Source organism: Mobula hypostoma, chromosome 1 (assembly GCF_963921235.1).
Source record: "Mobula hypostoma chromosome 1, sMobHyp1.1, whole genome shotgun sequence".
In the NCBI taxonomy this organism is placed as follows: domain Eukaryota; kingdom Metazoa; phylum Chordata; class Chondrichthyes; order Myliobatiformes; family Myliobatidae; genus Mobula; species Mobula hypostoma.
Genome location: NC_086097.1, coordinates 55,449,770 through 55,465,111, shown reverse-complemented (window position 1 = coordinate 55,465,111; position 15,342 = coordinate 55,449,770). Strand labels below are relative to the sequence as shown.

The 15,342-nt window shown below is 39.9% G+C and overlaps 1 protein-coding gene across 3 annotated transcripts in view; it reads right to left on the bottom strand.

Moving 5' to 3' along the window:
* LOC134347148 (E3 ubiquitin-protein ligase pellino homolog 2) overlaps positions 1–15,342 on the bottom strand; it is a 145,186-nt gene that overhangs the window by 15,957 nt on the left and 113,887 nt on the right. For all 3 annotated transcript variants that reach the window (XM_063049341.1, XM_063049350.1, XM_063049362.1), the window contains exon 4: positions 8,922–9,023. In XM_063049341.1, the coding sequence (XP_062905411.1) occupies positions 8,922–9,023 (102 nt within the window). The remainder of the gene's footprint in view (positions 1–8,921; positions 9,024–15,342) is intronic.

The following is a 15,342-nucleotide window of genomic DNA, read 5'->3' as shown; positions in this document are numbered from 1 at the left end:
CCAACTTCAGTGTTACTGTCTTTAAATGCTTATTCAGTCATATCTCAATGATTTCTGCCCCCATCATCCTTCCTCAGTTCCTTCCAGACTCCCACTGTTTTTTGTTGAAACACTTTTCAACATCTTTCCACTGCCTTTTGCCAGTTAACTGTCACCTGTTTTCCACAAGTTATAAACTTCTCAAACAAGCAAAATAGGTCCTTCATCTACATCATCTAGTCTTCAAGATTTCATACACCTCAATTCATATTCTCTCAGCTTCTCTTGTTCCAAAGAAACAATTCATCCTACTCATTCTTCCGACAAAACTTTAATTTCTCCAGTCAGAAAAAACTCCTCTTCTATCTCTTCTAGTTTTCTCAGAACTATTTCTAGTACTACTATAGCCCCTCTTGTAGTTTGGCAACAAAAATACTGTATACACTGTTGATCACGGATAATTTGCAACCCTCAAACATCAGGAACTACAGTGTCCACATGGTTTCTGGACTACTCTGAAATCCACAATAATTTGCAAATATGAAGAGATTAGTTTTCTTAGCATCTCTACTGGAAAAGAACAGGGGAAACAGACAAAATGCTGAAGGAACTCAGTGGGTCAGGCAGCTTCTATGGAGGAAAATGGACATTCAATGATTTGGATCAAGGCCCAAAGAAAGAAAGAAAAAAAGAGGAGAGTAAACTAGTGCAAGAAGTTCAGAGTAGAACAAGAGCTGGCAATGATAAGTAGATGCAGGTCAGATGGGGATGATAGGCAGGTGAGTGAGCGGGAGTGTGAAAAGATGCAAGAAGCTGGGAGGTGATAGGTGGAAGTGACAAATGGCTGAAGAAGATGGATTCTGATAGGAGAAGATGGAGGATTATGGAATAAAGTTGGGTTGTGAAGAGGGGAACTGGAGAGAGGAATATGTGGGTGATGGGCCAATCGAGAGAATAGGGCAAGGGAAAACAGAAGGACTGATGGGGCCCAAGGACAAGGAAAGAAAGGACAAAGGAAAGTAGTTAGAGAAAGTTAGAGAAATCGATGTTCATGCCATCATAAGGGAGACGACTAAGGCGGAATATGACAGAAGTGCTATTCCTCTAATCTGTGTCGAGCCTCAACTTTGCAGTAAAGTAGGACGTAAACAGACATGTAGACATGGGAATACAAAGTGAAATTAAAATGGCTGGCCACCAGGAAATCCTAGCTGTTACAGTGGATGGAGAGAAGGTGCTGGGTGAAGCATTCCCCTAACCTGTATCAATTCTCACTGATGTGGAAGAGATTGCACCCGGTGCAATGACATTAATGGATTCAAATGTGAAGTATTGCCTCATCTGAAAGGACTGTTGAGGCAGGAGATGTAGGGGTAAGTGTAATACTTAGTGTATTTCAGGGATAAGTGCTTAGAGGGGGGGATCAGTGGCAGAACGAATGGACAAGGGAGTCATAAAGACAGTGAGCTGCCCATCACCAACACATTCTTCCCACCGGTTCCCCTCCTCATCTCCTTCCCTTTACTCCATAACCCACTGTCCTTTCCGATTAGCTCCCATCTCTTACAGCCCTTTGTCATTTCCAGCTACCAACTTCCAGCTTCTTACATCATTCCCATACTCCCCCCCTTAATTACCTACCATTCCCAGTTCATCCAGATTGACCCATTATCTGCCAGCTCTTGCTGCATCCCTTCTCACCACCTTATACCAGTTATCTCTCTTCTTTCTTTCCAGTCGAGTGAAGGCTCTTGACCGGAACCATTGACTGTCCATTTACCTCCATCACTAGCTTCCTCCAGCATTTTGTGAGTTCCAACATTTGCAGTCTCTTGTGTCTCCAGACCAGGAAATCCAAGAACAATTAAATTTGAAACAAAAGGCTTCCTTGGGTTGAAAGCTCCATCATACCATGAAGCTCTAAGATCAAAGTCCAATGGAAATAATAAATGGTGGATTCCAGCCACTCACAGATAAATGTAACCTGTGTAAATTTTTTCAGTGTTTTAAGATCGGCTGGTGGCATAGTGGCATCAGCGTCAGACTTTGGGACAAAAGGTCCCAAGTTCAAATCCATCTGGCTCCCCTGATCAAGCATGCTGACATCCCTGACTGACAAATGTGAATAGGCTATAAGCAAACTAAAACACAAAAAGTCTTGAAAGCAGATGGCATCATTACTGAAATTTTAAAACTTTCGGGAGAAGAATATCAGTCACTAATTCACAGTCTCAATTCCTGTGCCTGAGAGTAAAATGTGCATGTTACAGAACTGCAGAGATGCTAGATTTGTGACTATTTTCAAGAAAGGAGACAAATCATATTGTAATATCTACTTGTTTGTCACAAGGAAAATATTGCCTGGATTCTCTTTAACTACCTCCTCCCAACAGACAAAGAGGTACTCTCTTAACCACAATGTTAATTCTGTCAGTCTAGAAGTATTACAGACATAATTTTAATAGCACATCAACTCCAAGAGAAATGTTGGCAGTGACATTACCCTATACAAAGGGCTATATTGACCTCATAGAAGCCTTAAAATCTATCCATAGAGAGAGAGTCTGCAGCATGCTTCTAAAATAGGGCTATCAATTGAAATTCATGTTCATCCTATATTTGCTTCACAATGGCATACAAGACACCCTCTTAATCAAATAAGCCACATCAAGTAGGTGACAGTCAAACAAGATTGTATCATCGCCCAACATTTTTCTTTTTCACTGGATAGATTTACCACTGGAGCAAAGCTAACCTAGAGAACAGATAGGAAACTGCTCAAACTAGTCCACAATCAAGGTCATCCTAACTTCAGCCACTGAGCTGTAGCTCACAGATGATATTTAAATTTGTGATTGTTTAGAGGCTAAGTTCCAAATAGTTTTCAAGTCATTCATTGAAAAATTTGAAAGAATGGGCCTTGTACCAAACATCTGTAAAATCAAGATCATCTACCAATCTGCCTTCAACAATAAAGATCCACAACAAGACCTTGGAAAACATTACAATAAATTGTGAACTACCTCTTGCATTGATACACACTTTGGCCATCTGACGAAGAATATTTGAAGATCAGGACCTCAAATTTGGCACAAAACTCATGATCCATCTGGAAAGTGGGATTCCCGGCCCTCATATATGATTTTTAGACATGGACTACCTCTATCAGGCACTTTAAAGCAGTGGAAAGGTATCATCCACACATTCCTCTAGATTTATTGACAGGATAAAAGAACGACCATTCATTTCCTTTCCCTGTGCTAAGGTCCTAATTGCATTGATAGACTGGCCATGCTGTTTTCATTCCTAATAACAGACTCCTGAAACAAGCATTGTATTCTGAGCATCATCACTGCAAGGAATCACCAAGGAGATCGAGGAAGAGATTCTCAAAGCCTCCTTAGAAAAGTATAATAAGCCCAACAACATGTCAAAATCACAGCCTCATAACTACATGACTGCTCAAAATGGCAAAGGACATTCAGCATGGCATCTATTGAGTCCATCTGTCACAAATAGAACGAACGGATTATTCCTTTAATTACCCATCTGCATACAACGTCAAGTAAATCCTGCTACACCTGAGGCAGAGTCTACAGGATCCTCATTCTACAATTCCTCTGCTCTTCTACCCATCAAGCTCGGCCTTTCTAAGTGCATTATTTATCACTTCTCCATACTAAATTATATTTCATTCTTTGCGGCCACCTAACCAGTCATGCTATCGTCTTTTAAACAGAACTAGCAACCACTATATTAATTTTAGTATCATTGATACTTCTTCATCGCAATCCCCATTTTAAGTTAAAGTCATTATTATATCACAAACACAAGGAACCAAATACCATACACTTCAGAATCCCAATGCTAACGCTATAAATCGCTAAACTCCCTATTACTGTTATCCTTTGCTTTCTTCTACTGTGCTCATTGTTAATCAAATTTGATCATTTCCTTTTCATCCCCTGGACTTCTCTGGATCACTCCAGCATTGGAGACTTTGTCAAATATCTTCCTAAAATTCATACTAACTATCAGTTGCACTTTGCTATTCATCTTCCTCTCTACCTCAAAATATTCTGTTATTAGTCAAACGTAACCATTACTTAATAATTCCAAGTTTACTGTCCTTTTTTTAAGGTGTGCCTCTCTAACTGCTCATTTATATTGTTTCTGAGAAATGTTTCTAAGAATTTGTCTTAACAATGTTGGGCTGACTGGCCTATAATTACTTCCTTTCTCCCTTATGAAACAACTGTACCATTTAAGCCATCTTCCAGACTTCCATCATATAACTAAAGAGGAATGGAAAATGATAATTAAAAGCTGTGCTATTTTCTCTATCATTTCTTTTAAGAACTCGGCACTTTTCTACCTAACATGTTTCTCTCTCTCTCTCTCTGTTCTTTTCCAATACTTTATATTCTTTCTCTTAATTCCTCTCCCATGAAGACAAGTACAATTTCCCACTTTGATATCTAACTGCAACTACTATTTCAATTGTTAGCCATTTTCAAAGTATTTATTAAAAACTTAGTATTGTCTTGATTTAATCCGCCAATGTTTTTTTTCCATGCACCACTTTGCCTTGCTAATTTTCTTCTTAGCTCACTTCTGCACTCTTTATAATACTCTAGGTTTTCTATAGTGCTTATCTTTTGATATTTGTCATGAGCTTTCCTTTTTTAATATATCTTATCCTATTCTGTTTGTTCCCTGACATCAATAAGGTTTATGTTTTGGAGCACTCTTCTTTAAATAGGAACTTATCGAGCCTGGGATATATCCATTCTATTGATAACTTATTTGTTCTAAACCCTTAAAATCACCTTCGCCTAACACTGATTTGCTTTTTGAGAAAATCTGCAGATGCTGGAAATCCAAACAACACACATACACACACATCAGTCCTGATGAAGGGTCTTGGTCTGAAACGTCGATAGTTTATTCTTTTCCACAGATGCTGCCTAGCCAGCTGAGTTCCTCCAGCATTTTGTGTGTGGTGCCTTGATTTACTTTTAAGTCACTCTTTTATTCGTTTTGCTAAATCTAATATTATGTAAATTAGGTTTGTGCTAAATTAAAACTTTGGCTCACAGTCCACCTTTATCTTAATCACAAACTCTGCTAATCTAATTCAATTATGACCATTGTCTACAAAACACTCTCCTCCTGATACCTTTGTAATTGCCCAGGTTCATTCCTTAAAATTAAATTATTATACCCCTTTACCACCCTCCAACTCCACAAATCTAAGCATGCTTCATATTGATAAAAAAAAAGGTTTCCTCGATGGATTTTAAGACCAACTCTACACCTTCTAAATCTTGTACTGCTACTACCTCAGTTCACATTAGGAGTTGAAATTTGCAGTTCACAGAAAGCTATCATTAATTTTCTTATATTTCTCTATCTGATTGTTTGGGGCTAACAGTTTGGGGTTATCAGCATCATAAATGGTTCCTCAGTTCAACCTATATGATGTTGACCTTCAAGCTCATTACCCTGTTCACAAATATACTGCTATAACTCTTACCCTTTAATCACTCTGAAAACCCTGTAAATGCTGAGCTAACATTCTTGCCCAACTTTAGGGTGTATTTCAGAAATAGCAATATATCCCAGGTTACTACAGGAAGCAAGGAAAAAGATTGGTGCACCGCTGCCGATGATCCTTGTATCTTCATTGACCACAGGAGTAGTACCAGAAAATTGGATGATGGCAAATGTTATTTCTTTGTTCAAGAAAATTAATAAGAATAATCCTCGGAATTATAGACCAGTGAGTCATACAGCAGCGGTGGTCAAACTAGTGGAGATGATTTTCAGAGAAAGAGTTTACAAGCATTTGCAGAAGCATAGTCTAATAAAGGAGAGTCAGCACAACTTTGTGAGAGGTAGCTAGTGCCTCACAAGACTAATTGACCTTTTCGAGGATGTGACAAAACAAATTGATGAAGGCAAAGCCGTGGATGTTGTGTACGTGAATTTTAGTAAGGTGTTCCACAAGGTTCTCCATGCTAGAACCTCATTTAGAAAGTCAGGAAGCACAAAATCCAGGAAAACTTGATTGTGTGGATTCTGAGTTGGCTTGGCTATAGAAAGCAAAGGGTGGTAGTAGATGGAGTGCATTCTGCCCGGATGTCGATGACTAGTGGTGTTCTGCAGGAGTCTGTTCTGGGACTCCACTCTTCATGATTTTTAAAACATGAAAAGTGGCAGGGTGGCTCAGTAAGTTTGCAGACGACACGAAGGTTAGTGGAGTTTGGATAATATAGAAGGTTGTCGAAAGTTATAGTGGGATATTGACAGGCTGCAGAGCTGGTTGAAAGGTGGCAGATGAGGTTTAATCCAGAAGTGTAAAATGATTCAGTTTTGAAGGTTGAAACTGATCAGAATCAGAATTAATATCACTGACATATGTCATGAAATTTGTTGTTTTGTGCCAGCAGTGGAGTGCAATATATATCTATAAACTATAAATTACAATCAAGTTAACTTACATAAGTAGTGCAAAAAAGAGCCCAAAAATAGTGAGGTAGTGTTCATGGGTTGGTTCATTGTTCGTTCAGAAATCTGATGGCAAAGAAGAACTAATTCCTAAAATATTGGGTGCAAGTTGATTGGGTGGTTAAGAAAATGTATGGTTTGTTGGCCTTCATTAATTGGGGGAACTGAGTTCAAGAGCAGCGAGGTAATGTTGCAACTCTATAAAACCCCTGGTTACACCATACTTGGAATATTGTGGTTACCCCATTATAGAAAGAACGTGGAAGCTTTTGAGAGGGTGGAGAGCAGGTTTACCTCAACACTGCCTAGAGAGCTAGTCCAGGCAGCATGAGGATAGATTGACTGAGCTACAGCTTTTCTCTTTGGAGTGAAGAAGGATGAGGGGTGACTTGATAGAGGTGTACAACGATGTTAAGAGGCATTGAGCCAGAGAAATTTTCCCAGGGCAGAGCAGGCTAATACGAGGAGACATAATTTTAAGATGATTGGAATATAGGGGGAATGTCAGAGGTAAGTCTTTTACACAGAGATGGTAGAGTGGGTGGAACGCCCTGCCAGGAATAGTGGTAGAGCCAGGGTAATTCACTAAACTCTTAGATAGGCACATGGATGATAGAAAAATGTAGGACTCTGTACAAGGGAAGAATTAGATTCATCATAAAGTAGGTTAAAAGGTCAGCACATCATCATGGGCCAAAGGGCTTGGACTGTGCGATAATGTTCTATGTTCTATTTATTGTTCTGTTAGCATAATCTAAGAATTCAAGGTAACAAGAGCCAGAGAAGTGCTACAGTATAGGGACTCAAGTGACCCGAAGGTGGCTAGAGCAGGGATCCAAGTAAGTACTGGCAGGAAGTGGAGGGCAGAGGAAGCTGTTCAGGAGGCAGAGGCGAGGCTCCGTCACAGGAGGCTGGTGGGAGTGGTCACACAAGGCCAAGCTGGGCTAGGATCCTTTCCAACTCCCAAAATGGACACCAGGGGGAAGGAAAAGCGTCGTCTAGTTCAGGAGGAGGTGAAAGCAGTAGTGGAGGAGATGAGAGCCTGCAAGGCAGTGGGAATGAAGCAACAGGGAGCTTGGACAAGATGGGAGAATGTGGTTGAGAGGAAAGTGACCTGGGCTGATCTTTTGGAAAGCTGAACCGCACCGCATCCAATTTCTCATCCAGGCAGTGTACGATGTGCTTCCAAGCCCATCAAACCTGCACACATGGGGCAAGGCAGAGTCATCTGCGTGCCCACTGTGCTCCAAGCGAGGAACCCTGGAGCACATCCTCAGCGGCTGTGCAAGGGCACTTGGTGAGGGACAGTACAGGTGGAGGTATGATCAGGTCCTGAAGACCATCATAAGTAGCTGAGCCATCTGGACACAAGCTGGGGTCTGATGAGCCCCAGCTGGGTCACCTGGAGGACGTTGTATGATGTTGAAAGACCCGAAACACCCAATGATTCCAGGGACATCACTGAAGATGTGTCCAGAAGCACCAATAGATGTACATACACAGTATAACCATTCAATGACATCTTTCATTCTGGCACCAATGAGACAACATATGATTCATGAATTACATCCACTTAATATTGGAAATGGTGCATCAAAGATTCACAAGAATATCACCTGGTCTGGAGGACATGAATTATGGATATAACAGTTGACATAACTTCACATAGGTTTATAAAATAATTTGGGGGGGGCATAGATACAGTGAATGGACACAGTCTTTATCCCAAGGTGGGGGAATCTGAAATTAAAAGGTATAGGTGTATAATATGAGAGAGGAACAACTTAAAGGGGACAGGTGAGAAACAATTTCACATAGAGAGTGGTGCGCATGTGAAGTGCTAGACTCAGGTACATTTACAATATTTAAAAAGCATGAATAGGAATGATTTAGAGGGACATGGGCCTAATTCAGGCAAATGGGACCAGTTCGAGTAGACAACTTGGTCAGCAAGGATGTGTTGAGGCAAAGGTCCTGATTCCACGCTGTATAACCCTATGATACATCCAGGTTAAATGATCATCCCCCCTAATATGCCTGCATTACCCACCTGGTCTTCCTGGTTTACCTAGTGGACAGCTTTTTGATCAGAAGCTTAACCTAGGGAGACAACTTCCTGAAACTTAAGTATATATACTATAATGATGCCAACTAGGCTGATATGGGAGAGTTACATATTAACAGATTTACAATCACTGTTCCTAATATTTTATTTGACAAGGGAGGTGAAAGACTAATTTGCATACAAGAAAGATAATAGTAACACTTAACTATTTGATAGAAGTTGCACATCAACTCAAGTGCAGATGAATTCACCAAAATAAACTGAAGAGAATTTTCCCTCTGTTGGGTTACAACATAAAGTTTCCATCAATTTGCTTTTAGGAATCTACTGATCATGTAGATTATCTTACCACAATATGTAATCTCACCTGAAACATGTCCATATCTTTGTCATGGGTATATTCTACCACCACGGTTTGGTTTCTGGATAATGTATATGAGATGCTATGTTGCCCTTTACAATTGATTACCTGTAAAACAGTAAACACATAAAAAGGATTATCACTGAACTTGCCACCGGCTTGCAGCAGTGTGGGTACTGTAATAGTAATAAGCCATCATACACATTACTTTTGTAAATCCCCATCATGAGCAGAAACTAAACAATTTTAAATGGCTTAAATTGCAAAATGAAAAGGGCATGTTAAACAAAATGTACTTTCAATACATAAAAACTCCCATGAAAAATGTTTAAAAATGTTTAATGTTCAAATACAACAGATCAAGAAGGACAGAGATTTTAACTAATACAGATCTTAAAGGCTTGAAATTACATTATACTTTCCTTATTACCTTGTTTCAACACTATTTCTTGTACATTTATTTTCTTCCTTTTCAAAGCACAGATAAGTCACTTGACAACTTTGCATATTTTAATAAGCTAGTGTAGTTTTGTGGGAAGTGATAGATTTAATAACTTGATTGCCCATGCTAGCTCTTTGAAAGGGAAACTTTGGATTCATTATGCTTTTTGTTGAGCATCCTCAGGTTATTTGTAAGCCTTTGTAATTCCTTCGTAAAGTTACTTATGAAATCAGATTCTATCATTTTTCAAGGATGAAAGGATCTTGGTGAATATAAATGGGAATAAAAAAGATCTTCAGCATGATATCTAGTTATTGATCTACTTATCTGAGGGGATGATTTTCTTCATCTGCTCCTCTAATTTCTCTACCTATCAGATGCCCTCATCACCTAGGTGAACCATGCACCACAGAAATCAGTCCTACCTTTCCCAACAGCTCCTTATAAGTGAAACCATTGATCACTTAAAGTCATAGAGCACTATAGCACAAAAACAGGCCCTTTGGCCCATCTAGTCCATGCCAAACATAATGAAGCATCCTTTGTGTCTCAAGAATATTACTTAAGTTTCCTACATTGTAGATAGAGGAAGTTCCCAGGTCACAACAGGTTCCATTCCAGTGAATAGTTCATAACATGGACTACCATGAAGTTGGTAGTGAACAAAAACAGTGTGTGGAAGAGGATCACAGAACCTATGATGAGAGAGTGAGGGATATGGGAAGAATGCCCCCCAGACAGGCTCACCGACATAGTGAGAAAACATGGGTCAGCTCGGTGCTCCCAGCTCTAAGCAGACAGAAATACCTTATTCCCACCCAGCCAAAGATGCCTGCAGCTATGGAGAAGACAGAAAATCCATCCCCATCTATCCTACCAGTCTCCCAAATGCTTGTTCGTATGTATGGGATGTCCAAAAGTCAGGTATTTATAACTCTAGTGACAGCAATTACATTTTTTAAATACATAAAATTCCACATTTTACCACAAAAAATAAGAAGGGACTATTTGTAAAACAGCACAGTTCTAAAGGCTGTGCAGCAATACTGGAACTTGGAGTACAAGTAAAATTAATAATTGAAAATACCAGGAAATGTTGAAAAAGCGATTACTAAAGCACAAGGAGTTCTGGGACTCATAATAGGTGTGGAGTACAAAGGTACAGAGGTCACATTGAATCCAGTTACGCTCACCAGTTGTTCAGAAGGACATGAAAGTCTTAGACAGGGTACATTAGAGATTTACTGCAATGGTTATAGGGATGAGGGATTTTAGCTACAATGTTATATTAGAATAAATGAAGAAAAACGATTTGGAACTAACACTGATAGAATAGAGTCAATCAAAGCTGTCATAAAATAACTGGATGGACATTTCCTGGAAATAATCTGCTGGGCCACAGGAACAGAACTGGTGTTGATAGATTATTTAAGTGTTTGATAGGGTAAATTGCTTTCCTTTTTCTACATAATGATTCTGTGAGAAAAGATTCTGAAAACGTCCACTTCAATGCACATCTCTATACACCCATAGCTCTCATAACCCTCAGTGTCATTGGTGGCTATTGTATCATATCACGTAACTAGCAACATAGTTTATTTTCAGTTTTCATATCACTGAAAATAAAATATGTTGCTTCTCCCTTTGTTCTGTTCTCTCCCTCTACAATTTTGTCTAATAAACCATTAGTTTTCTTAGTTAATTATGTCTCGACCAACTATATGGCCATTTTCTGCAATATTTGCTTCACCATTTATAGTGCAGAATGTAAATAATTATTTCTCAATGTTAATAACTTATCAATTCAAGCAAGACCAACTGTAAGCACTTTGTCCACCTGGATTTCTTCCAGGTTGTCAGCTTTGTGAGTTTCTCAAATAAGTACCATGGGATCTTTCTTCCAAGTTTTCAAGACACAAGCTCAGGTGTTAAACTATTTTTATATACTAATTCACATTTAGTTGGAGCACCTGCATTATAACTCCAGGCAATCATAGAATTATTTTTCACTTTCCATCAGGTCAATTATTCAATTATGGATGTGTTAGGTAAGCAACAAGGACAGAACAGTGGAAAACTTTAATAAGACCTTAAAAAAATTGACGCAATGATGTAAAAATGTACAGTCTTGGTAAAGGCCTGACAAGCAGTTGATTTTGAACTCAAGCCTTAAAGGAAGAGTACAGAGCCTCACATTAATGAAGTCTGAGTGACAAGCAGTAAAAAGGGGAAGAATAATATAGAGCCAAGGTGCAGAAATGCTACTTACTTCAACTAAAGACTTAATTTACCCAGTGCCGAGACACTTAAACTTTTTGTATGTATCAGGCAATACAACCCAAAGGATCAATAACAATGTTGTACAGTATGATTAATGATAAACTATGCAGACACTTTATTTGATATATTTGAAAAGCAGAATAAGGATAAACGAAGACAATGTTGCTACATATTTCCTTCCTACCTGGGGAATTGTGGTGTAAGGGAGATACACATCTGTTTTGAGCCTTTCTATTTCAAAAGTTACAATCACTGAATGCATAATAGAGTAGCAAATCATTTTCCTAAATCAGCAAGGGAATCTAATCATGTAAATTATCCACCGGCAAGCAACATGAGAATTATAATGAGGTGGGAATTCGCACAACAGTTTGCACTCTTTGGAAATTATCGATTTAATCTGATGGATCATTTTCATATTAAAGTTATAAAATGGTCCACTGAGAGAGGCAATTTTAACCACACAGTCAAGCATCAGTATCAGTAAATATGCACGTGTTGAGCCCTGTAGAACCCCTCTGGCCAATAACAATGTTTAAGAACTCCTGAGGCAAATGTGACAACGTTTGATACTAAAGGAGCAATATTGCTGCAAATCAACAAATGTGTTTTCTTTATGAAAAATCCCCAAGCATTAACTTCAAGACTCTAAATTGTTATATGGTCTCCAACATACTTTCCTTTTGTGAAAAAAATCATTACATGGTATTGAGCAGGGACATTTCATACATGCTATAAAAGGATTGAGTATGTATGTGGGAAATAGCTCTCTTGTTAAAAATGAGTATTTATAATCAAATATATACAAGCTGGCAACATTTAAAATGAGATCCACCAGTAGTTTTGTTATTTGTAAAGTAGGTGTACTTTTTATAGGAAGTACAGGTCGAACTTCACTAATCTGGCACCACTGGGACCTGAGGAGTGCCGAATTACTGAAAAAACCCAATTACAGAAGGATCACATTAAGCATAATCAGTGCCGGATTATCGAAGGAACCGGATTACAGGTAGTCGGATTAGTGAAGGTCGACCTGTATACTTTATAGCATTAAAATCCACTATCTTTACCAGCCTATGAACCAACTGAGTGTCCTTATTACTCAAATTTAGAATGCCAGAAAAAGATGTGCAAAAGCAGTACTGTAAAAGATTGCAATGAGAAAAATAGGTGAAAAAATGCCATATCAGCAGTAATGCCCTATCTCATCAAGAACCACATAATTATGACACACCACAGGCCATTGATCCATCCTGTATGCCAGCTGTGTGGCTAAGCACATCTCCAATGTCATATTTAAGTGTAAGGGGGTTTCGTCTCTTATGGACTGCGTAGGCTAATTAAAATGGCTTCTTTGTTATGTTATACTTGGGAATGCTTCTTTGTTATGTTAAATGCTTAGAAAGTCCTCCCGCTAGCAGTTTGTTGAATCACGTTACTGATAAGAAAATGTTATGAACCAATTGCGATAGTTGTTACGTTTTTGGTGTATCTGTAAGATATTGTATGCGTGGGGTTTTGGGGAGAAGGCGGGAGAGAGGGACAGAGGATGGACCAGGTGCTGTGAGTACACTAACGGGGTCGGACCCCGAGCGGGGCGTTCGGCAAGGAGAGGAGATGGAGACAGACTTGTGTGGAGCGTCTGGTCGACCACCGTTGTTGGTCCCAGGTGGCCGGTCGAGGTGGTCCGAGGGGTCTCAAGGTGAAGAGGAAGGGTCCTGAGCTGAGCTCCAACTGTTCGTGCACGAAGAGATTGAACTTTGATAAATGTGGCACCTTTGATTTTCCTTTTATATTTTATTCTCTATTAATTATAGAGTTCCAGTAATATCTATAAACTGTAAATCATTTAATCGTATCTGGTGTATTGTCTGTTATTTGGGCGGTACATCACATAGCATCCACACAAACTAATGTACCCAGCTTGCCGGGGCCGAGGGCTGTTTCCCTTGACGACAGCGAGCCGAGCGACCCTGAGGCTGGCCGGGGGGCTACATAAGTTTGGCCAAAGTGGTGTCACAACAAGAAGCACCTCTCAATGTCAGCAGGACCAAGGGGCTGATCATTGATTTCAGGAGGAGGAAACTGGAGGTCCATGACGCAGTGCTCATCAGGGGAATCAAATATGGAGAGGGTCAGTAATTTTAAATTCCTCGGTGTTATCATTTCAGAAAACATATCCTGGGCCCAGCATTTAAGTGCAATTACGAAGAAAGCACAGCAGCACCTTTACTTCCTTATCAGTTTGTGAAGATTCAGCATGATATTTAATACTTTGACAAACTTCTATAGATATGTGGAGGAGAATATATTGACTGGTTGCATGACAGCTTGGTATGGAAACACCAATGCCCTTGAATCAGAATAAATAATTTAACTTAAAAAGTAGTGAGGTGGTGTTCATGTGTTCAATGTCCATTCAGAAATCAGATGGCAGAGGAGAATCTAGAATCGTTGGGTGTAGAAACATAGAAAACTTACAGCACAATACAGGCCCCTCAGCCCACAATGCTGTACCGAACATGTACTTACTAAGAAATTACCTAGGGTTACCCATAGCCCTCTATTTTCCTAAACCCCATGTACTCATCCAGGAATCTCTTAAAAGACCCTATCATATCTGACTCCACCACCATTTCTGGCAGGCTATTCAACGCACTCACCACTCTCTGCATAAAAAAACCTACCTCTGACATTTCCTCTGTACCTACTTCCAAGCACCTTAAAACTGTGCCCTCTCATGTTAGCCATTTTAGCCCTGGGAAAGCCTCTGACTATCAACATGATCAAAGCCTCTCATTATCTTCTACACCTCAATCAGGTCACCTCTCATCCTCCCCTGCTCCAAGGAGAAAAGCCCAAGTTTACTCAATCTATTCTCATAAGGCATGCTCCCCAATCCAGGCAACATCTTCGTAAATCTCCTCTGCACCCTTTCTATAGTTTCTACCTGTAGTGAGGTGACCAGAACTGAGCACAGTACTCCAAGTGGGGTCTGACCAGGGTCCTATATAGCTGTAACATTATCTCTCGGCTCTTAAACTCAATCCCACAGATGACTCGGACCCCAAGATCCCTCTAATCCTCCACACTGCCAAGAGTCTTACCATTAATACTACACTCTCCCAGCATAGTTGATCTAACAAAATGAACCACCTCACACTTACCTGGGTTGAACTCCATCTGCCACTTCTCAGCCCAGTTTTGCATCCTATTGATGTCGCGCTGTAACCTCCGACAGCCCTCCACACTACCCACAACAACCCCAACCTTTGTGTCATCAGCAAATTTACTAACCCATCCCTCCAGTTCCTCATCCAGGTCATTTGTAAAAATCATGAAGAGAAGGGGTTCCAAAACAGATCCCTGAGGCACACCACTGGTCACTGACCCCCATGCAGAATATGACCTGTCTACAATCACTCTTTGCCTTCTGTGAGCAAGCCAATTCTGGATCCACAAAGCAATGTCCCCTTGGATCCCATGCCTCCTCATTTTCACAATAAGCCTTGCATGGGGTACCTTATCAAATGTCTTGCTGAAATCCATGAACACTACATCTACTGCTCTAACTTCGTGTTTAGTCACATCCTCAAAAAATTCAATCAGGCTCGTAAGGCATGACCTGCCTTTGACAAAGCCATGCCGATTATTCCTAATCATATTATGCCTCTCCAAACGTTCATAAATCCTGCCTCTCAGGAT